The following is a 26,024-nucleotide window of genomic DNA, read 5'->3' on the forward strand; positions in this document are numbered from 1 at the left end:
GATTTTAATTTTTTTCAAGAGAAACGAGTGTTCTTTTCAATGTTTGTTTTTTCCCTTTTGTTGCAGTTTTAGTGGCCACTATAAAAATAAATATTTTTACATAAAAAAATTGTAATAATTATTTGTTTGATTTGCACCTTTTGTAATAATTATGATGATATTAATTACGATTATTATTTTGAACTGTCGAACTGCTACCTTTGTTATATTCTAAGATTTTTTTATCTTATTCTCTTTCTTACGTCTTCCTTCTACTTGTTTAAATATTTCTGTTAAGTTCTCTTTGCCTTTTTCTATCTTAAGCCGATTAATTTAGTCGCTTGTAATCCTTTATACTACCTACAAGTGTTAGCCCTGTTAGTGAAAAGACCTCTAGAATAGGCAATTCACTGATACAGTGTTAACTATTTCCCACGCGAAATAATTCGGGGAAATTTTATTATATATATATTTTTTTTAGACTGCACCACTGTGAATTAAAGTTATGGCACAGGAAGAATAATTATAACACTTATAGATAACTTTCTAAAATAATACCTAAATAGTCAATCTTGGCAATTTCTCTAATTTAAGCACACAGGTTCAGTTATTTTTCTGAGACAGTGCATTGGTCAAAAATCAGGCGATAGTTTTTAAACAAACTAAACATGTTTATTTTATAATAAATTTAGTTTAATCCTTTATCCAAGTGTGAGCAAACAAAGTTTGTGCCTGAAAATATCTTCAGGACTGGAGTAAGGTAGTACAACATCGGGAAAATGGTAAGAGATATGTCTAGATTTTCATGTGAGTGCGTTTTTGATATATAAAAACTTAATGCATAACATTATACATATCCGCAAGGAGATGTGTTTTGCATTAGGGAGATACTGAGATAGGAGTGATGTTAGCTTGGTCCATCTTTGTTACGAGTTTCCCGGTGTTGTACTACCTTACCCCAGTCCTGAAGATATTTTCAGGCAAACTTTGTTTGCTCACACTTGGATAAAGGATTAATCTAAATTTATTATAGTCTAACCAAGTGAAAAATAAACTTTCAACATGTTTATTTTACTTTAAGCACAATACAATATTAAACAATTTCTCTATAATTCCTGCTTTAAACTTAAATTCCTTACAATATAGACCTGCAATTCACAATGCTAAGAAAAACTTGCTTTACCAACTCTAGACAATTTCTGGCTGTTACAATCAATATCACTGGCTAACATTCTTCTCAATAATAGATTAGCTAACTCTCAGCCTCAATTACTCTCAGCCTCAACTCCAATAGTGACTTGAAAAATTGAGGCCTAGGATTACCTGATCGCTTGTATCCGAGGTCTCAGGAAGGACTATCAGTTCGTGTGATAGACTCACATGAAAGCAAGGTAAAGGTATAGTGAGAATTATATTTACTTTCGCTGAAGTGTAGAGCTCAGTCTTTGCTATCCTTGTTATTCTAATTGGATTTGCTAATTTTACAATGTCATACGAGTTTAAACTCTGTTTTTGAAAACAGTCAGAGAAAAAAAGCAGAAATATGAGCTCCTGTATTAAACAGAACTTCACAGGGAAAATTTTCAATTAAGCCTTGCACAATTGTTAGGAGAATTTTACCCCTTCTATTTACTGCCACCACACTATGCATTTTATGTTTCAGGCTCTTCTGCATGGACCTGAATTCCCGGTGTCTCAGGGTGTTCAACAAGGTTTACGGGCATATGCTTCATTTCTGAACTGATTTCAACCTTCTCCCCTTTAAAGTTTCTATTTCTTGACCTGTTCCTATCTCTCACTATTTTGCCAGGATAGCTACCAGGGTTGCTTTTCATTCTATGCATCTTTGACATGTCAGATATATGATCCAGTTTTTTCAGCACTCCTTTCTGATGAATTTCTTTCCCTAATTTAATTATGCTCCTTAACTGCTCAGAACTGAAAAGTCCTTCAGATTTTACTTTAGGGTCCTCAGTTAGATCTCTGGATCTAACGCTATCGGAATCCCCTTTATTCTTTGCTTACCGGGAACCGGGGTTTATAACTTTCTCCTCTGTCCGTTAGTTATCCTTAGAGGAACTGACTCGTTCCATAAGACGCTCCGGTCCTGGGGCAGAAGAATGATAAATTTCTTCCAACCTCCTCTCCTTCTCTCTGGTCAATTTGTGACACTCATCCAGATTATTGGCCTGCCTTTTGTATGCTAAAACCCTTCTCAGTTCATTTCGTAAACTTGACCTAAATTGCTGGAATACCAACCAGTTCAGATGAGTCTTTTCATCATCAGACACTCCAAAGCCACTGGCTACATTTCATATCTTACTATAGTATTCCGACACACTCTCATTGCTTTCTTGCATGTATTTGCATAACCTCGACAGGGTTGGACTCGCATTTCTAACCTTCGAATATTGAGATATCAATGTATCCTTAAATATAGTATATTCCAAGGTATTCCTAAGTATGGGGGAAAAATAAATCGACAGTAGACAGTATATCCTTTGGATCTACTGTTGACACTGCATATCTGGTCCACGTTCCGCTACTGGAAATACATGTCCGAAGAATGACCTTCTTTTCCTGGGCTTTCTCTTTCGCAGGAGAACAAACTCCTAGAACAGCCTCCAACCTAAACCTCCGAAAAGCCAATCTCTCTCTCTCTCTAGGTTCTTAAGGCCTCTTATATGATTCAGAAGTTCCTTGTTTTTAGTGTCGGAGACCCCCGAATCTTCCGTAAATAACTTACGTCACTGTTGTTTGACCTTCAGAGTTGGCGCAACAATCTACATCTGAACAACCTTCAATACTTTTGTTTACTTTCAAGTTTTCAACATAATCCGGTCTAATCTCCTTAACTTAAAGAAATACTTTTAACATTCTCTTGCATCAGACCAGTATAATTCACAATTTTAACCTTTACAATATTTTTATAATTTGTGAACAATTTCTATAAAATTCTTTTTGTTGGTTAGCTTTAGAAGTTTACAATCAGTATTTCTTTAAAATATAGTAAGTTACAATTCTTTCTTTCCTCATGGTTTGTGACCTCAGTAAAATTGATGCTGAAAAATCGTTATATAAAATTTCACCGAATCGAATTTTACAAAGCATTACATATTGTATGTAACTCACCAGAAAATAAAGTGCTCAGCTTGATATTAATAGTTGCACGGTGAAAAATATATGAAAAGATGAGAAGATTGTACTTATACAATCTGCGTTATATAAGTACCGCATTGAACAAAGGTTACTACAATTTGTAAATCATGTTATATCGAAACCGCATTGTATAAGTACCGTGTTATACCAGGGTTACCTGTATATTTGTATAAGGTTTGTTGGCAAAACCTGCCACTAGGTGCAGCTCACTCTCTTTGCCGGTTGCCACGTTATTTAAAAGTTTTTTTTTTTTTTTTTTATGAACATGCTTTGTATATATACACGCATATATATCTTGAAAATAACCAAAATGCTGACTTGGAATTTCCTTTTGTAGGAAACTCCAGGTAACAGGTTCACTCTTCTAAGTCAAGAGGTCATAAACGTTGCATATCCACTACAGTTAGTCATTCCCATTACTTCCAATGTTCTTGACATCGGAAATGCACAAAAGTGAAAAACACACACACAAAGAAAGTAAATTATAAATCAAACTTCATTCTGAAATCTCCACTCGTTGACAAAGAAAAAACTACTTATTTTCTTCTTATCATCATTATGAGCATATTATTTTAGTACAAAAAGAAATCACCCCATATTTGGAAAAGACATTTACCACTAGTTTAAATTCGTGGCAAAGTAGGTATACTTTTACTATAATTTTACACTAAAATGTATGAGTATGCTTCCCAAGTGATTTACATTTGTAACAAATGTCTTGTGAATGGTTTTGAAAATAAATTATTTCAAACATCAGCAGGATGAATAGGTGGGTCTTCTTCTCCCCTCTCAAAAAAAAAAAAAAGCTGAATGTTTATGCAACACATATGCACCTATTTTTTTAAATTCAAATATTTCTTTCTTTCTTAAATAACTACATCAAGTAATTTTTAAGTTTTCGATAATAAAAGTGAAATTGTTATTACAGAAATTATTTTGAGATAAATATTGCATCAGGCTCTAAAAGAAATCTTGGTATTTCAATTTAGGAAATAATTGATGGTGTATTATGCACTGCTGTTTGAGGTTCTTTAGTGTGACTTCTGAAGAAGTGATCTTTCTTTCTCAGTAGCATTTGAGCAATCTTAGCTTTTAGCCGTTATCTCTAGCTGAGAAGATTATTGTCTAGCGTTTCTAAGACAAAAGTTATTTCCAGCAGCTGTAAAAGTCGTTGTTGGAAATTTTTAAAGAAAAACTTAAGAACTCTCTTTTCTGTCGCATACATGTAAACGGTTTTTATATGGTGGAAATATAGAATAGAATTTCTAAAACTTAGAGTAATATCAACAGACAGCTGAACAAATAATTGTAGAATACAATTATTTGTTCAGCTGTAAATGAAGTAATAGATATTGAATACTGTCTATGAAAACTTTTAAACCAGTAGAAAATTAGAGTAGTTATTTATAATTTGGTTCCAGGAGATCCATTCTGAAATAAAAAATTTATTGAGCAAAAAATTTGCTCAATAGATTTTTTTAAATCTACTTACCTCAGTGTGAATTAATTACACATTCACTGTGTGTTTAGCAATCAACAATTCTATAATTTACAAATAATGGCCAAATGTAATAGAGTTTAAGCCAGGTACACGTGTGCACCTCACATCCTAACTGGTGAATGCCTGCTGAGAAAAAAGAAAAGAAGAAAAAAAAGTCGGTATTGTAAAGGCCCTGTTGTAATGTGATACCCGGTTTGTCTGGTTCTTCTGCCATCTCTATACTACACATAGCGAAAAACAACTTGCAGTTTTTTCAAAATGTTATTAAAAGTCACAGTATTTCTTATGATATATTTAGTGCATATCCATATTTAATAAACACTAATATTAAAATGTGTTTTTATTCACTTGATCACCCCTTGAAGAAGGCGCTCTGATGCAATGCATCACCTGTTTACCTTGTTAAGCTGGTCCTGCAAATGGAGCTCATCACGGTTCACTACTGGGACCATTATTTAGTCTTTGTCAGTGATAATGATTTGGCTGTACAGGAAGATTTGAATAAGCTCGAAAGGTGAACAAATGAATGGGTATGGGTATGTCAGTTTAATGCAACTATAAGGTTTTGAAATTTGGGAACCGTGGAGTTCTTATGTTTCTATCCTTGCCACATGCTCCTCTGGCTGAATCAATGTTTTTTTAGTGCTTGCCACTGAATCTCCAAGGTTTGGTTCCTGTTCTCAAACTCTTTCATGCATTTTAGTCTACAGTTCACATCTGAGAGCTGCTCAACTTTTATTTGCTTTAAAACTTTCTTGCATATTCTTCTTTTCAATATGTAATTCAATTTTACTCTGTGCAAGACTAATTAGTGATCACTTCCAATTTCAAATCCTTTGTACATTCTAGTGTCCTGCACCAGCGAGAAAATACCAGTCAACAATAACATAACATTAATAAAATCACCAAGGATTGGTGGAATTAAAATGAAAGAAGTGAAGGAAGTAAAGGATCTTTGAGCGATTGCAAATAGAAATATGTTATATTGTGAAGGTTATGAAGACAACTCAGAGGATGTTTAATGAATATTTGTTGAAGTTTTGAGGAGAACATTGACCACAAGAGATAAAAGAATGGCAGTTCCATTCTTTTATCTCTTGTGGTCAATATAAAGCTTTGATCAGATTGTGTTTGGATTTCTGTGCTCAGATCTGGTCAACAGGAGTTGAAGGGGATGAAATAACATAACCTTGAACAGGATGCAGAGACAGATTAAAAAAAAAAATAGCACTGTACAATGTTAGTTATGAGGATAGACTGAATGTGTGCAAACTATGTAGTTCTATTGAAAGACGACGAGGGTGTGTGTGGGGGGGAGGGGGAGAATTATTCATATGGTAGAATGAGTGGAAGGAACAAGAGGATTATACCTGGAAGTTGTAGAAGGAAGTAGTGAGTAATAGTGTAAGAAGTAAGTTTTTTTTTTCATAGTGTGAGTAATAGGAGCATGGACTGAATTGCTTGATGTCGGAAGTTTTTCCACTTGGTTATACTATAAATTAAAGATACCAAGAAATTATATACTTGGTTTAATCCTTTGTCCAAGTGTAAGCAAACCAAGTTGCACCTGAAATATTTTCAGGACTGGAGCAACTCGTATATACAAGCTAATGACTTCACATCACTTGGCTTAGTATCCCATAATGCAAAGCACACATCCTTGTGGACCTGACGCTATGCATTATGGAAAGGGGTCACTGCCCACACCAGTTTCAAACTTTTTTGAGGTCTCATCAGTCAGAGCCAGGCTTAGATGTGATACTAAAGTTGAAGTAATGCAGAAGTCACATTTTCATATACGAATAGCCAAAAGGTATCACACATTATTAAAATACTCTGGCTTATTTGGAAGTTTTTCCACTTCATTATACTACAAATTAAAGATACCAAGAAATTATATATAATATATAAATTATATATTTTAATATGATATTTTATAATGTATTAATATTAAATTAAAATATAATATTTTAATTTAATATACTGGTAACTCCTGTATAACACGCCATTCCTACAACACGGTTTCACTCTAACATGGTTCGAGAATTGGGGAAAATCTCCATATAACACGGCATTTCTACAATGTCGTGTCATATTTCCATACAGAATTTTAGAATTTATTAGAATTTTAAATTCATTTTGTTCATGTAGTATTAAACATATTTTAAGACTGTCGCTGTTTTCTTTTTCGTACTATTCTTTGTATGTATTATTCATATGATTATTAAACAAATTCATATGTTTTTTTATGTATTATTGAACTTTTTTTTAAAGAAGTGTTAAATTTTTCTTTTTGTGAATTAATTTGTAGCACTTAATAATGCCTGCCCAAAGTAAAAAAGTATTCTTAAAAGACATTTCATTTTACTAGAATTAAAAATACATATTTTAGATCGTCTTAAAAAGATGGAAAAAGTATTCATATGTTGCAAAAACTTGGATTTAAATGAAGCAACAATCTGGACCATACAGAAAAATGAACAGAAAATTAGAGCTTCCATTGCTGCAGGTCGTTCTATCTCTGCAAATATGACAGCTCGTCCCAGAGTACCAATACTTGAAAAAATGGAAAAAGCTCTTAGTATTTGGATGTGACTGCTCAAAAAAAACAATCCCACTGGACACCAATGTTATTAAACATAAAGATTTAAAAAAGATTACACTACTTAAAAGAAAATGGAGAATCTGCTATTAACCCCGACGTTGTTGCTAGCAAAGGTTGGTTCAGCCGTTTTAGAAAACACTTTTCATTACAAAGCATAAAAATACAAGGGTAAAGTGCATCAGCTGATAATGAAACTGCCAAAACTTATCCAAAGGAATTGCAAAAAATTATTGAACAGGGTGGTAATACAACACATCAGGTTTTTAATGCCAACAAGATGAGCCATTGGTGGAAAAAAATGTCCAGGAGAACATTTATTTCATAAAATGAAAAAGTTGCACTAGGTTTTAAAGCATCAAAAGACCGTGTAACATTACTTATGTGCAGTAACGCTTCAGGCGATTAGATGGTAAAATCCATGCTAGTTTATAAATCCCTCAATCCTCGTGCAATGAAAAACCCCAAATAAGAGTGCTTTACCGGTATGTTGGACGGCAAATATAAAAGCTTGGGTAACTACTGATTTATTTAAAAAATGGTTTCTAAACTGTTTTGTACCGAGTGTGGAAAACTACTTAAAGCAGAAAAATTTAGATTTTAAAGTTCTACTGATATTGGATAATGCACCCAGCCATCCGAAAGATTTAAATTACCCAAATGTCAAAATAATTTTCTTACCACCAAATACAAGTTCATTACTTCAACCGTTAGATCAGGAAATTATAGCTATATTTGAAACTAATTACATCAGGAAATCATTGCAATGAGTTTTGAATAAAGTAGATTACAAATCTATCGAAGTCATGGAGGCATGGAAACTTTTTACAATTTTGGACTGTATTAATCTCATAACTTCATCCATCAAAGAAATAAAACGGACAATGTTAAATGCCTGTTGGAAAAATATATGGCCAGTTCAAAACGAAAATCTAATCGAGCCAAGGAGTACAGAGGGTGGGGACCTGGAGATGTTTAGACAGTTGAGCTTGGCAAGTGCAAGAAAAATTATTGTTATGGGAGATTTTAACTACATCAGTATAAATTGGGGGAGAGGAAGATGCAAGTAGCAATAAGGGAATGGAATTTCTAGAATTCTTGAGGGACAAATGTCTTAGGCAACATGTAATAGAGGGAAGAAGAGGTTTAAGAGTTTTGGATTTGGTCATAGCATCAGAAGAGTTGAAAATAACTGAGATGACATCTCTCCAACCATTTGGAGAGAGTGATCATGTGGTTTTTACTTGGAAGATGAATAAATATGCAGGAGTAAGAAAGAGATGGGAACATATGTGGAATTATAAGGCAGGTGATTATAATAGTCTTAAACATCAACTTGGTGAAGTTTCATGGAGGGAGGAATTGGAAGGCTGGGATATCATTAGTGCTTGGGAAATTGTGAAGAAATATTTGTTAGCAGCAATAGTAAGCTATATTCCACAAGTGAAGAAGAGGACACAATTTAGTGTAAAGTGGATAATAAACATTAATTGCATGTGAAAAAGCAGCTATGGAAGAGATATAAGGAGACAGGTGAAGAGCAGATGCATGAAGAATATAAGACACAGGTCAGCAGAGTGACTAGTATGGTAAGGAAGACAAAACTGAAATATGAGAAAAGATTGGTCCTTAGATCCAAGGAAAATTCTAGGGAATTTTTTAGCTATGTGGCCAGTAGGAGCAGAAATGACTATGGAAGAATGACATTGTGGGATAAAAATGGGAATAAAGTGACTGATACAGAGGGCATAGTGGAATTGTTCAATGAACACTGTTGGAGTATTTCATCCTGGAGAAATCAATTTGAATACTAGAGGGATAGGGCAGGTTTGAGGTTTAGAGGTGCAGGAGGAGAGTGTGTTCCAAATACTGAATACTTTTGATGTCAGTAAAGCTTTACAACTGGATGGTATTTCACCACGAGTTTTGAAGGAATATGCTAGGGAACTGACAGTGCCTTTTGACCTGGCTTTTCAATGAAAGTCTGCCTGCGGGAAAGGTGCCATGGAATGGAAGGAAGGTAAGATAGCCATTGCATAAGGGCGGTAGCAGACTGGAAGTGTCTAATTATATGGCAGTTTATAATAGATTTAGTTTAATCCTTTATCCAAGTGTAAGTAAACAAACTTTGCACCTGAATATATCTTCAGGACTGGGGTAAGGTAGTGCAACACCAGGGAACTCCGAGCAAAGGTGGACCAAGCTCTCCTCACGCCTTGTCTCATTATCTTCCATAATGCAAAGCACATCTCCTTGCGGACATGTGTACTGCTATGCATTAAGGGAAGGGCCACTACCCAGACCGGTTTCAACCTTTATTGAGGTCTTGTCAGTGGGAGGCAGACCCAAACGTGGAGATACTAAGGCAAAAGTAGTAGTAGGAGAGGTCATATTTACTTATAGGAGTTGCCAACAGGTGTACCACCTTATTATTGAATTACTCTGGATTTAGAGAAAGATGTTGGAAGTTTATTCTGCCTTAGTATCTTCATGTTTGGGTCTGCCTCCTGCTGACGAGACCTCAATAAAGGTTGAAACCGGTCTGGGTAATGGTCCTTCCCTTAATGCATAGCAGTATACATGTCTGCAAGGAGATGTACTTTGCATTATGGGAGATACTGAGACAAGAAGTGATGAGAGCATGGTCCACCTTTGCTTGGAGTTGCCTGGTGTTGCACTACCTTACCCCAGTCCTGAAGATATTTTCAGGCACAAACTTTGTTTTCTTACACTTGGATAAAGGGTTAAATTAAATTTATTATAGTCTAAGCAAGTAAAAAATAAACTTCCAATAGGCCAGTTTGTGTGTCATCAGTAGTTAGTAAGATCTTGCAGAAAGTAGTGAGGGACCGTATACAGCATGGGCAGATGAGGGTAATGTTATCTGTGAGAGTCAACATGGATTTGTGAAGGGACGCTCTTGTTTTAGCAATATGCTAGCCTTTTATAATAAAGTTACAAGAACATTAGATGAGGGAAAGGCATATACTGCCATTTTCCCTAGACTTAGCAAAGGCATTTGACAAGGTGCCACATGATAAGCTGGTATTCAAGTTTCGGCACATTGGTCAACTGGATTCAGGATTGGCTGTCCGATAGGTATCAGAATTGTGTATGGTAGAGCAATATCAAAGAGGCAGAAGGTTACAAGTGGGGTTCCACAGGGCTCAGTACTGGGACCTATATTATTTAACCTTTATATATATGACATTGTCTGTGGATTGCAAGGCGATATTCAGTTGTTTGCGAATGATGCGAAGCTGGGAAGGATTATTAGTAATAGTGCAGGGTTCAAATCAGCTTATTCAAATCCTCTTGCAGGGATACCACAAGAGGTTTGGGACACATCAACATAAACACTGCATACTCTATTGGAGGAGTTAAACTGGAGGAAGTAGGGGAGACGAGATCTGGGTGTTGATGATTGATAGAAACTAGAAATTTAGGGGACATATTGCAAAGGTAGCGAAAGTAACACAGAGGATTGCTGCAATAATGAGGACACTGACCTTCAGAGATAAAAGGGTTATCATTCCATTGTATAAGATTGATCAGACCACACTTAGACTATTGTTCTCAGAACTTGTCTCCAGGATTTGAAGGGGATAAATTAACTGTGAAAAGGGTACAGAGGCAGATAACAAAGATGGTTTCAGGACTGTACAATGTTAGTTATGAGGATTGGCTGAGGGAGTGTGGCCTGCAGAGTTTGGTGGATAGAAGAAAGAGAGGTGATATGATTGAGACTTTTAAACTGTCAAGAGATGGATTCAGGGTTGAGAAAGTGAGAAAGAGCGTGAGGAGTGGTTTCTTTGCATGGAGGGTGGTTGAACAATGGAATGCATTGCCTGATAGCGTGGTATGATAGACTTTGTGTTTCATAGGAGGGACCTCCCTCGATGAGTCTTGATAGACTTGTGTTTCTTAGGCGGGACCTCCCATGATGAGTCTTTTGATTCCATGGAGGCCTGAAGAATAATAACAACCCAGCTCTCAGATCCATAATTTAAAATTGGTTTGAATACTGTCATGTATACAGCTAATTTAGTGTTTTGACTATTTTCTCTCTTATTCCATATAAATTTATTGAGATGACTTCCTTCTATATCAGCTTTGTTGATTCTGTTGTCTATTTCCATATTTAATTTACAATCTTCACTAAAAATCGTGCCAAGTAGCTGAAATGTTTTAATTATTCTATAGGTTCTCCATTCAGTTGATATTTTCAATGTCTTTATCTTGTTATTACTGATTTTCATACCAAATTTATTACAACAGTTATTCAGTTTAGTCAAGGAATCTTACCCACTTGTACTTGATTTATTTAAAAGTGTAACATCATCTGCATAAAGTAAAGAGCTGAGATTAACATCTCCAGTTTTCATATCAGGTTTAATACTGCTTTGCTTCATAATGTGATCCATACAATGAATAAGAGAGAGGATAATGTACATCCTTGTCTGACACAAGATTTAATAACTGCTGATTTATAACTCAAACAAGAACTAAGTATTGCTTAATATAATGCCCGATTGACGCCGCAGAACTGTGACATTTTGAATAGATTTTCTCTTGGAAACTTGTGATGTGCCTATTGCAGGTCTACAAAACTTAAATACAGATCTTTGTTATATTCTCACGATTTCTCAACTATTTGACTTCCTACTATACCAGCTTTGTTGATTCTGTTGTCTATTTCCATATTTAATTTACTATCTTCACTAAAAATTGTGCCAAGTTGCTGAAATGTTTTAATTGTTCTATAGGTTCTCCATTCCGTTGATATTTTCAATGTTTCTACCTATTTCTCCTTTTTGTATATGGGAAGTATGAGAGCTCTACTCAAATCATCTGGAATTTGTCCCTCTGTCAGGCCTTCTGAACTATGCAGTGCAGCCACTGCAAGACTTTTATAAAACCTTCAATAAGCATTTCTGGTTGAACATCATCTACTCCTGCTGCCTTTCCACATTTGAGGCTTTTGATGGCATTTTCTACTTCAAGTACAGATATGTATTACTGATTGCATGCTTGAGTATTTTTTTTAGCAATTTTTCGAAGTAATTACTCCATACATCAAGGATATCTTTTTCTCCAGTTTTCATGTCACCTTTATCATCTTTAATCCCATGAGATCATGGAATTGAAAATAATGTATGCTTTTATCTCTTGAGAACCATTGTTGCCATAATTATAGCAAATGAGTAAAATATCTATATTTCAGCTTTATTCAAACACAACAGTGTTTAAAATCATTGTTGTGAATTACAATTACCAAAGCAAGTTGTTCTGTCTGTTAATTGCATGTTTTTTGGCTATTTTTCAGGATTAAAATCCAGTTTCTTATAGGAGAAACCCTGCCACCTCCATATGAGACTGACAAAGCAGAACTTTTTCAAGCCTCTTTGGTCTGCAGTAAGCAGGGCAGTGATCATGCACACTTGCTGATAAAGTTCTCCTGTCTAAGACATTCAACATCCATGCCCATAGTTGGATTCAAACCTTGAGACTGTTGGAGAGCTGGTGGGCTAACCATTTCACCAGACTAACCAAGAAGAGACCTTATGAGTTCATGTTTTAGAGGACTCTGTTTTCAACTAAAAGGAATTCTTGCTGGTATGAAAGTAAAATGCAGTTTGCATATTAGTCATTTCAGAAAGCTGACCAGTCTAATGTTAGATTAGCCCACTCCTCTGATGAGAGAGCTCAAATATTGAGCTCTCACATCACCTTTCTGTTTTCAACTGTTGATTCCATTTTATGTTTTATTTTTGTGAATTCTAATGAAAGGTTATATGTTAGTACATTGGGTGACAAAGAGTCATCTCTGGTGTTTGGTTTAAAAACCATACTCTGGACAAGGGGACCATTTTCAAACTACTTTGGGCAACCAGTGAAATTCATATTTCATGTGAAGATTCATATTCACATTCATATTCCTGGTTCAAGTGAATTTGGTTCACCAGGCCAGTAGATTTTATTTAATGAATATCTTATAATATATTTTTATCTTTGTCTCCCAGCATGAGACTATCATCTTGAGGATGGACTAACATATCGGTCAAGATGTGGTGGCAACATTCCCCGGAAAGGGCCAAACCTTTGTAGCGCAAGACATCACTAGTGTTAAAATTGATGTTTTATATCGTTATTTCTATTTTGTTATTATTTATTTTAATTAATTCTTGTTCAGCTGCGCATTTGTAAAATCTGCATTTTCTCGTTTGAAACTTATCTTCTTAACCTTCACTATACTTCCGACTTATCCTCAGTTATGTCACCTCTATCTTGTGGCCGCAATTAGTAAGGATCACGTGTGCAAGATGTCAAGAACAAAGAAAGTGCTTTGGACTGGAGCCAATCTCTTTGTCTGATTCATCTGTGTTTATTCTAAATTAAATTTTGGAAAATTTATTTGTTAGTCAGCTGTGTCACCAAAATTCTAGGATAAGAGTAGTATCTCCCTCTGAAGAATAGAGCACCCAGTATGACACACAGCTCCTTCCTTTCCTACTTATCTCTATACCAAATTACAAATATTTCTTACTCTGCAGTGGTGGTAATATCTACTTCAAGACATGTAGGTTCGATTTTATGAGTAGTGCATTGGATTTAGAAATCGGGCAAGTTATTTTGATAAGAAAACAATTTATTCATCACTGAGAAACAATTACACAACTGACACAAATTAATCTGACTTAAATCTAATATGTACGTAATATCTAACAACTCATCAACACGATCAATTCTCACAATCATCTGAATCTCAGCAAGACTACTTGTCTAGAATTTTACCTCCCTTTCTTAACTTTACATACACTCAGATCAGCAACATATAAAACTTCACCCTTAAGTAATGACTATAACAATTAGATACAAATAGATTCACAATACAATTCAGCCTAGGCTTTCTCTTACATAGAATAAATTAATTCAGTTGTTAGCTCAAGGACTAAAGTCCTGTAAGTCTAAAATTTAAAACAGTTCCATCAATTCAAACCTCCGTCACAATTTAAAAATCTCTTTTTGACAAAATAATGGAAAGTTCTTACGTTTCATGAAGTCTGGTCCTTTATAGTTGTTTGTCCTTTGTTTCCGTCAGACTTTGTCACTGCATCTGGACATCCCTTACATAATTTGCAAGAAACCTTTCTTACTATCGGTGAACAATCTAATTCCCACGGCTTGGAAGTTCAGCATCTGGTTCCTCCTAAAACGACATGCCTTGGTTGCATTGTTCTTCTGGCCTTTGCTTTGTGAATATAGGTCTCCGAATAGGATAGTGATTCATCCCGCGATTCTATTAAAGCTCAGCTGCCATTAACGATCATCGTACTTTCTTCCAAACTCCTCATGATGGTATAAAGGCTTGTTGGGAGCCTTTATACCATCATGAGTCTGAACTCCCTGTGACCTCCTAACTTCATGCTGATCCACGAATGGGAACTGCACACCGGATCAACTGGAATTCGAACTCCAAGAAAAACGGCTCCTGACAAGTCCCAGCAAACTGCTATTTATACGGTTTTGATGACCTTCATTTTTCTTACGTCATAGTCCCCTGGTTACTCTGATGTTCTGTACCCGTCACCCACATCGATCGGTGCACTCAGATGGGAAATCCCTGTGTAATGTTGACCTTTGTGTTTGCAGTAGCCTCAGGTCATGACTTAATCCCTTAATCTGTCTGGAATTTTTGTTGACTAGAGGTTTACTTAGATACAATTTACCTCACATGTATTTTTCTTCATTCTTATACAAAGCCCTTTGATTTTACATTATTCAATGAATTTAAAAAAGAAACATTATTCCCAATTTAATTTACATCAAATTTTCCCATTAAAACAAGTATTTTTAGTTTGGTTTAGCATACTTGTAAAATCTGCATAAAAGGTATTTTATTATAAAATTCCCTTTATTCACAATTTTACACTAGGAAGTAAATGTTTCATCACTATTAGATGAAGCGCTTTTAATGAAGAAATCAACAAATCATGTGATCTATGCATATATCACTTGCACAGCAAGTGATGTGATTGGTTTGTCATTATCTTCACTGAGGTGTTTTTTATATTTAGAATGGTATTTTGTTCATTTGCTGAAGGTGGTATTTTTCTTTAACTGGTAATTGGTCATATTGTTTCTAGTAAAGTGTTTGTTGCCATGTTGGTTTTTAAATTGGACACTAGCATTTGTGGTATGATTTTTTAATATTGATGTTTTTCTTTATGTATGGTAATATGTTGATTACACTTAAAGGCTAGAAATGTTCGGTTTGCAGTATTGGCTTTTTTGTGTGTGTGTGTGGGGGGGTATTTTAGCATGCAATTCTATGTTGGATTTTCTGAATTTAGTACAGTGGTTGTCACTTAATGTTTTTCCTCTGAGTTAATATTTTTAGTGTTTTCTCTATTATTTTGTTTTCCCCTTTTTCGTATTTATCATTGTTTGTTCACACTTTTTTGGTGCATAAGTATTTGTTTTTTTCTACACAGACATCATTGGAATGTTTACCAATTCAAGGATACAAAACCTCCAAGGTAATCATGAATTATTTTCATGAATTTAGAAGTTATTGTGCATAATATCACTAGAAATCTAAGGCTAATAATAGATGTCTTGAAAATAGGAAAATAATAGAGCATGCTTGTTCCCTTAATTTTTAAACTTGTATAATTTTTCTGTTTTTTTTTTTTTTTTTCCAAATTGTCTTTGCATTCTACTGAGTATTTCTGTTAATAAATAATATTACTATTGTTACATGACACCTCCAAAGACTCGTCATAGGAAGGCACTTTAGTCTGCTACACACCTCAGTGCCTTCCCTACTAAATTCTACAACTACATACAATGACACTACTACAATCAAGGCCATTTACTGCCCATCACCAACAGTATTTTTGGTCAGTAAATTGCATGTATTCTCATAGCCTATTTGTCTTTCTAGCAGGATGAAAAATCTAAGTTTCTGGGAGAATAAATCCTGTTATCTCTATATGAGATCGGCTGACTCATCTTCAATTGAAAAATCCTACATAATGGTTTCTCTTATCACAGCAAGAATTGAATGCAGGCTTGATATATTCTAATCAGCTACTTAGCAGAATTGCTAATTAAATGATAGTTTTTCTTCCTATTTTAGGTAATTTTTCTTCTCTTCTCCATGTCATTTGTATTGTGTATATGATTGTAAACTGTTTTCTTTTCAGGATTCAAAAAGTTCAATTTTTGATTTGTTTTTGAAGTCCATAATTGTTGTCTTTTAAACAGCTGAATGGTTCCCAACAATTTAAGATTATGGTTGTTTCTAGTGAAGTCCATTATTTTTAGATTTTTGTTTTTGTTTCTATTTTCTGCTAAGACTAGAAGATTTTTTTTCTCTCTCCTATTCTACCAAATATCTATTATTATATTATTATTAGATATCCAGTTTTTTTTTTTTTTTTTTTTTTTTGTGAAATGTCTTGGGTAGGATGATTAGTAATGATTCCATGATGTGTCTCTTCAGGATTTCATTAAGTGGAAAGATGGAAAAATGAGTACATATGAACAATTTAATATTGTCAAGTTCCAATGTTTCCTAGATGGAAGATGTATTCTGTTGGTGAAAGTAGGATGAACAAAGTGGAGAAAGATTTTGGAGTAATCAGTTAGCAGTTTGAAGTTCAGGGAACACACTGCAAAAGTGAAAAAGATAATTCACAGGATTGCTGCAATATCAAGGACACCAGCCAACCAAGATAAAGAAGTGATGGCTCTATTTTATAAGTTTGATGTTTTAAGGATACTTGTGTCATAAAGACTGAATAATATAATCACGTAAAAACAAGAAAGAAATTTAATTAACCAAATATTTCAGTCTGGAAATAGCAGACCATCTTCAGTGGCACTACAAGAACAGTTTTAAAAAATATATACAAGGTGGAATACTAACAAAAGATCATTTAAAAATAGAACAAGCTGCGTGATGTTATATCACTAAGTATTAAAGGGAATATTTTTAAGCAGAGATTTGCTGAGAAATTTGCTGAGTCTATAACTCACAATCACCTCATTATCACCAAAGCTGACAAGGGGAAAGCAACAGTAGTTATGGACTCAGCAAATTACAGAAGAAAACTTTCTCCTTTACTTCAAGATCACTCTGCATATCAAGAACTTGATTATAATCCAACCAACAGACAACTAAAGAAATTAAATTCTCTTTTAGATGAAGTCATCAGTTTAGATAGACACAACTGAAAGACTTAAAACTCATTTTGCAAGACCTCCTTCTTTGCAAGATCTTCCTAAAATACATAAGATTGACTTTCCTCTTCATCCAATAGTAGATTGTATTGATTCTCCTACTTACCGTATAGCCAAATATCTAGCTAAATTATTGAAATCTCACATAGGCAACTTTAGTTCCTTTCTAAAAAAATTCTTCAGATTTCTTAGAAAAATTGAAAAATGTCTCATTGCAACCTACAGATCTTATGGTGAGCTTTAATATAGAATCTTTATATACAAATGTACCTCTCAAGGAGACTAAAATTACTTGCTGACATCTTTCCAGAAGACATAAAACTATTTGATTTCGTAATACACTCTGGATATTTCTTATGTCAAAACAAATTTTACGGCCAAGTAGAAGGAACGGCCATGGGAAGTCCTCTCTCTACTGCTTTAGCCAACTTTTATTTAGAACATCTAGAAAAAGTTCTCTTCTCATCTATTTTCTCTCAACCGTCCTTTTAGGTAAGATATATAGATGACACCTTTACTGTATGGTTGCACAACAAAGACTCCTTACTTTCTTTTTTAAACAGTATCAGTTCCTTACATCATCGTATAAAGTTTACTATGGAAATGGAAGAAAACAACCAGTTATATTTTTTAGATGTTCTCCTCCTTCAGTCACCTTCAAATACTCTTACAACTACAGTTTACAGGAAACCAACATTCACAGGTCGTTATATTCTTAAAGAATCAGCCCATCATCCTTGTCAAAAAAACAGGAATCATAAAATGTCCAATCAGAAGAGCCAAAACTAATTATTCTACTTCTTATTTTCTACAGAAAGAACTTTCTACTATCCAACAACTCAATGGCTTTTCTGAAAAGAGCACTCAACATCTTCTCGATTCTTATAATCCACCTCAAAACAACTACATTTTCAATACGTCAAGTTCCAATTCCTTACATCTCTGGGATTTCAGAACCTATCGTAAGAATTCTGAAGAAATATGAGTTAGCAGCTACGTATTTGCCTATTAACAAATTATCTTCCCATTTTCCTTCTCCTAAAGACAAACGGTCAACTATGTCTCTTCCTGGAGTTTACCAAATTCCTTGCAACTGTGATCTCTCCTATTTTGGATAAACTGGACGTTCTCTTGAAAAAAGAATCCAAGAACATCAATCCTCCATTCATTACAACAAACCTGAAAAATCTGGATTGGCTCAGCACGGTATTGAAACTAACCACAACATCCTTTGGTCAAAAACTCTCCTCTTACATAGATCCCGTTATAAATTTGAACGTTTATTCAAAGAAAGCGTAGAGGCCTTACTCCATCGTCCTAACCTGAATCGGAATGACTGTATATCTATATCAAAAATCTGGGAAAGTCTAATCAGGATAACTAATTAATTCATATTAATTTTATGTTATTTAATATTATTAATTAATGTTTGTTGTTTCAAGGATACTTGCAAGATAAGACTGAATGATATAATCACGTAATCACAAGAAAGATATTTATTTAACCAAATATTTCGGTCTGTAAATTCTTGTAATACCACTGACGATTATCTGCTATTTCCAGACCGAAATATTTGGTTAAATAAATATCTTTCTTGTGATTACGTGATTATATCATTCAGTATTAATTAATATCTTTATTTCAATCATGTCTCTGCTTAAAAATATTCCCTTTAATACTTAGTGATATAAAATCACACAGCTTGTTCTATTTTTAAATGATCTTTTGTTAGTATTCCACCTTGTATATATTTTTTAAAATTGTTCTTGTGCCACTGAGATGGTCTGCTTTTTCCAGACCGAAATATTTGGTTAATTAAATATCTTTATGTTTACGTGATTATATTATTCTATTTTATAAAGTCCTTGATCACATGTCATTGCAATCAGTGTTAAATTATATTCTGTGGGACCTAGGGTTCCTTGAAAACTTGTTTGGGTTCCCCAGAGTGTACAGATATTTATAACTTGCATTAAATGGAATTTCTGAAAAAGAACTTTACTGAATGGGAAAAATGCTAATTTTTATTAAAGTGACTTATTTCTAGAACATATGATACATATTACAAATTAGTTTATTTGTAATATGTATCATAAGTTTTTTTTTTTTGATGAAAATATATTGCCAATGACGGTTCATTGTCATAATTCCTCAATATTTTTTTATGAAAAGTTTCAGAGGGATTCTGCAAAAAAAGCAATTTTTTTTATATAGATGCCACAGTCTCAAAAAAGTTACACTGATCTAGATTACTGTGATCAGATCTGGAATTTGCATGAGATAAAATATAGGTTGAAAAGATGGGCTACAAAAATATTAAGATTATTGTTATAATTAAAATTATATAAATATAAAAGAATTAAAATTATATGATGTATGCAGATAGCTTAAAAGCAGGTAATCTGCAGAGTTTGATGGAAAAAAAAATCAAGGGCTGTGATATAGATTGAAGCATTTAAGCCATTGGACACTGGAAAAATTAAAAGTTTTGTCTTCTCTCTTGTTCAAGACCATGGGCCATCCTTGAAATTTTTTTTATATTGTGAGTAGTAAATGCATGGAGTTCACTGTGTGCAGACAGTGAATTGAGTTTAAGGAGTAGTACGATAGACTTCTTGGTTCTTGAACTTTCTGCATGTAGTCTTGTGAACTCCCTTGGAGCACACACATTACACAGGATCTCTGTGTGGATGATGATAAAGAATATTGTATATTAGCAAGTGTTTCAATTACCAATAAGCTAGACTATGTTAGTTAATAGAGAACTTCTTTTTAGATTAGCTAAAGTGGAGACTTTCCACTGTTAAGTTAATGACATGCTTTGTTAATTTTATTGAAATTTTGTATAAATAGAACTTCGTGAGAACTTATAAAAATTTGATTTCAAAAATCTCTGGGATTTTCTTATCTGATTTTCTTTGTTTGTAGGCACTGTTAAGTTGTGGCGCAATCTTACATTCTTTGTGGCACTTCCAGCAGTTGGTCTCTGTATGATTAATGCATTTATGGCAGAGAAAGAACATATGGAGCATTTTCACAGACCAGAGTTTATCCCTTATGAGCATCTTCGTATCCGCAAAAAAGCAAGTAGTTTTTATATCGGAATACTTTGAGTATTTAATCAATGTTTTGTGTACATGCACATTATAATGCAGTGAAATCTTTGTTACATTAGTTTGAGACCTGTATTAGATCTTTTGATTTAATAATTTAACAAGGGGATAAACAGACTTGATATGTGCACAGACAAGACTACAATAAATTAAAATATTCTAATAAGTTGACTAATTTCTGCCTTCATTGAGTTTGTTACATAAGCACAACTTATGTCTCTCCAATATTCATTGGAATATAAGGCTTTTATATTAGATCTAGGAGTGTTTAAGTTGTCAGATTCATTGGTAAAGAGGAAAGTGGATTGCACTCTCAGCGTTTTAGTTTATAAGAATACGGCATTCGGCAGAAAATACAATTGTCAGAACTATATGCACTGCACTTCATGAAAACTTGGCATTGTCAAGACTCTTGTCTGCAGTGCACATCATCTGTTCCTCTGAGGATACACTTGGACAAGAATTACAATCTATAAGATTTTAATATAACCAGAAGATTTGGGAGGGGATATTCAGTTTGCCGATGATACAAAGCTAGAGAGGCCGATAGTTGATAAAGGTGATGTAGATATCTTACAGGATGATTTAAATGAATTGACATTGTAGACAAAGAACAATAGTTGGCCATTTAGTGTTTTAAAATGTAAAGTAATGCATTATGAAATGAAAATATTACACACTTCATATCATTGATGGTACTAGTTTACAGGAAATTGATGAAACTGGGGATGATGATGGATAGAGATTTGAAATTCAGAGGATATATTGCAAGAGTTGGCAAAATAACTCAAAGGATTACTTGGATGCTGAAGAACACATTTGATAAGTAAAGATAGGGAAATTGTTATCCCTCTTTATAGGGCTATGATTTGGCCACATGTTGACTACTGTGCACAGATTTGGTCAGAGGTGATGGAGAGAATTCAGAGACGAGTGATCAAGCTGTGGAATGTTCCCTATGAGGATAAATTGAGTGTGTGTTGCAGAGTTTAACTTGCAGTCGGAGGAGAGGGATATGATAGAAACTTATAAGTCACTAAAGGGATTGTATTAGATTGACTGAGAAGAAATTTTTCAATACATGGAGAGTAGAGGGGGGGGGTGACAAGGGTGTGCAGACTAGGTCCTTTACTTGGAGAGTATGAATGAGTGGAATGGATCGCCTGAAGTGGTTGTGAGTGCCTTAACAGTGAATAGATTTAAGATTTATGATAGGTATTGTGTTAATGGATAGTGTGGTCTCTCATGGTGAGTCTTTTGACTCCATGGATTGCCCATATGAATATTAATAATGATAAAAGACAATTCTGAATGGATTTTTTTTCCATTCAGTGGAGCACATCATGGACAGTTATTATCGTACTAATGGCCTACCATCGGATACTATGAGAAACACAACACCATTCCTTACTTAAAGGCATCTCTGAACACATCTGAATACTCCTAAAAAAAAAAATTCAAATTCCAGATAATCATCGAGACAATAAACAAGAATTCCTCGATCCTACATGCCCAGAAAGCAAACAACTTCACACTTGGCTCACCCAGGAGTGTACCAGATTCCTTGTTCTGCAATCAGGAACAAGAAAGTTGGCCAAACTAGTCATATCATAGAAAACTGATGATCAGAGCATATGGAATTCATCCATTTTTTCTGTTCTGAGAAATCTGATCTCGTGGAACATCTAGTTTTACTAGCCACAGTATCCTATGGAACAATGCAAAAATTCTTCAAGTTATTTCAAATTTAAGAGAGACTTCAAAGCATACTATAAAGCTCTTCAGAATCAGTCCAATCTTTTTGGAATGATAGAAGTGTTAGTGTAAAAATTTCTAAATTCTGGGAAATAGTGACTCTGAACTGTCACCAGTAATCATACATTCAAATTGTAATCAAATTTTTCTATGGATTAGTTGTATATATGTGTTGTGTGTGTATATATATTTGTGTTCTTCTTTTTTATATATTTGATTACATATATAATTAAATTCACTCCACCTCTTTTGTGTATGTTTAATATTTATATTTATATACAGGGTCTCCCAGAATTAACTATCTGTTTTTATGAAATTGGACAAATCTATTAAAAACTGGCATGATTTCATGTTTATTACCTTATTATCATTATTAAGAGAGACTTCCAGAAACTAATCGAGGGAGGCCACATACTACACACACCAGCTATCATACTTATTCTTGAATTCATTCACACTGCTTGCACTCACAACATCCAATGGCAATCCATTCCAATCACACACCACCCTCTGAGAGAAAAATCTAGCCCTCGCACCATTCTTGGCAGTCTTCATTCTCAGCTTCCAAGGATGCCCTCTTGTCCTTTCCCTACCCTCCATAAATTGAAAAATTCCATCAATTGAAATCCTGTATGATCCTTTTAGAAGTTTGTAAGTCTCAATCATATCACCCCTCTTTCTCCTGTTTGCTAGTATCTGCAGTCTACAAATTCTCAATCTGTCTTCATAATCAGCATGGCTCCTAAACTTCAACTTCCTATCTGTTAACACTCCAATAATACGACAATGGATATCTAATCATGCCTAAGTGAATAACTTTACATTTACTGACATTGAACTGACACTCATTTTCCCATGCCCACAATTCCAGCCTATTCAAATCATTCTGCAAAGACTGCATATTAGCAGCATTCCTGATTACCCTACCTATCTTTGCATCATCAGCAAATAACTGTATGTCACTGTCAAATCCTTCCCGATATCATCAATGTACAGATTGAATAACAGTGGACAAAGCACTGATCCTTGTGGTACACCACTTGTTACCTTAAACCTTGCAGGCTCAGATCCCCCATATACCACTTTTTGATATGTCAGTCAACTATCCTCTTATCCATGCTAATATTGTATAACCCAAACCCATTTTCTCCAATTTATGCAGCAGTCTGCATGCTGTATTCTGTCAAAGCCTTAGCAAAATCCAAAAGCATAATGGTGTAATAAATTTAGTTTAATCCTTTATCCAAGTATAAGCAAATAAACTTCCAGTATCATGGTATATCCATTCCCCTCTAGTTCAATGGTAACATTGTTAATAGAATGTGAGCAAGTTGCTAAAACATGAGTAAACTCATGTTGTTCATTGCAAAGTAGATATTCACTGTCAACCCATTTCTGAATGCTGGCCCTAACCATTCTTTCCAAAATCTTCACCACCACTCCTGAGATACTAATTCGTCGATAGTTGGATACATCGGTCTTTGCACCACGCTTGTGCAATGGAATTACCATACATTCCTGCAGAATCTTCCCTGTTGTGAGACTCATATTAAACATCCTGGTCAAAGAAATGGCCAGTTCAGCTGAACACTCTTTTAGCAGTTATTATACTGATATACTGATATTCCATCAGTCCCTATTGTGGAACACTTATTCAGTTTGTGCAATAGCTGTAATACCTCAGCCTCACACACCTGCTTTTCTTCATCTAGTGAAAAGGTAACAGTGAGCTGAATGTTGCGTTCACCATGTTGATAGCTTTTAACGAAATGGGCACTCATTAACTGAACAACCTCTTCTGCATCTGTAAACCTCATGCCATCTGGCTTTAGAAGAGTTATTCTTTCATATTCATTCTTTTTTTTACTCGCAGCATATCGATTGAATTCTTGTGGGTTGTCTTTAGCACGCAGAGCCAGTTTCTTTTCATAATCAGACTTTGCTTTCTGTTCGACAGTTGACTATTCTAACCTGCTGCTTATAACGTTCATAACGGACGTCATCCTTTTGCAAACTGTATTCCTTCCACATTGTCCTTTTCTTAAGAATCCCTTGCTTAATAAGATTACACATCATTTGACTCTTCGAACACATTCTGATATCGCATCATTTAAGTATTGTTTAAATTCTTCCCATGCACTGTCAATATTCTTTCCATCCATCAACTGATCCCATTCCACTGAACTCAATATACTCCTCAGTTGGTCATAATTTCCTGCTTTGTCATAATTATGGTACAATGACAGATTTATAAGTCATAAGTCAAATCTTTATTGAGAACTTTCAGCATGTGTTTTGTCTGTATCCCTGCAAATTTCAAATCTATCCTTAGCATTGCAAAACACATTTTGAAGTATTTCAAGAGTCAAATCTTTATTGGGAACTATCAACATGTGCTCGGTCTGTATCCCTGTAAATTTCAAATCTATCCTTAGGTATTCTAAACACATTTTGAAGCATTTCAGGAGTTATATCATGCAATGCCAACTGAGTACGTACTTTAAGTTCAGCTAAGCTATTGATCTTTTGGTGATAAATGTTTGTTTTTATGAAATCCCATGCAAAGAAATCCAGAGGATGAGAGACCAAGATCGAGGTCCTCCACGTCCAGTTCACTGATTCGGAAAGTGTCTATTAAGGTATTCTCAGACAATTAATGCATAATGGCATGGTGCTCCATCTTGTTAAAACACAACATTATCAAGAATGCCATCATCATGAAACTGGTGAAGCATATCAAGGTAGACACTACCTGTTACAGATGCCCAAAAGAAGAATGGGCCATAAATTTTGGATTTATTCATTCTAAGCCACACGTTAACTTTTGGGGAGTCTCTTTGCCATTCTGTGACTTCAGATGGTTTTTCATTGGGCCAGATACAACAATTGTGTCTATTAACTTTACCACACGTGGAAAGTCGCCTCATCACTGAATAAGATGCTATCCAATAAACCTTGGTTTTTGATCTGATCCGGAAATTCTGCACACCTTGTTGCTCGATTTGGATAAACCACTTCATTTAGGGCATGCAGCACCTGAATGTGATAGGCTTTTTTCACCAGTGTCGAACACAAGATTCTATAAATTGTTGGTTGTCTTGGATATGTTATTAGGGTTAGAGTTCTGAAAGGAGATGAAAATAAAATTATGAAATAATTTAGAAATTTTTACATTTATAACACATTAAATGTGATAAACATCAATAAACATAAATTTTAAAAAATTCGTCTAATTTCACTGAAATAGCTAATTCTGGTACACAATGTGTATATATTAATGTATGTACATGTATTCCCTAGTTGATTCATTTAGTATCTCATACACTTTTATTCATGGTGTGTGAATATCTGTTTATCTTGTATATGTCTATGAAATTTTAGATGCAAATATCTTCATTTAATATAGTGGAAATTTAATAATTTTCTTGTTAAATCTGCCCAGTTTGTGACTGTGTTAATGACCATGTTCACAGTTCGCATGGGTTCCTAATAGTACCACATGACTGGCTTTGTTCTTTCTTGCTTCATGTAGCTTCAGTTCTCACCATGTTTTTACTCCGATGTGATACTCATCACAAAATATTAGTGATTTATATTAAATTCTTAAATTCATTGTAATTTTACGTGTTATTATTTAATCATGTGCTATTACTTAATCAATATTGAA

At 34.4% G+C, this 26,024-nt stretch overlaps 1 protein-coding gene across 1 annotated transcript in view; it reads left to right on the plus strand.

The window, feature by feature from the left end:
- Nucleotides 1–26,024, plus strand: part of LOC150098285 (cytochrome c oxidase subunit 6A2, mitochondrial-like) — a 52,647-nt gene that overhangs the window by 18,420 nt on the left and 8,203 nt on the right. The window contains exon 2 of the mRNA XM_090405955.1: nucleotides 20,418–20,572. Coding sequence (XP_090262081.1) covers nucleotides 20,418–20,572 — 155 coding nt within the window. The remainder of the gene's footprint in view (nucleotides 1–20,417; nucleotides 20,573–26,024) is intronic.

Source organism: Typopeltis vanoorti, chromosome 16, assembly GCF_054136105.1.
Source record: "Typopeltis vanoorti isolate ZY-2024b chromosome 16, IOZ_Tvanoo_1.0, whole genome shotgun sequence".
NCBI lineage: Eukaryota > Metazoa > Arthropoda > Arachnida > Uropygi > Thelyphonidae > Typopeltis > Typopeltis vanoorti.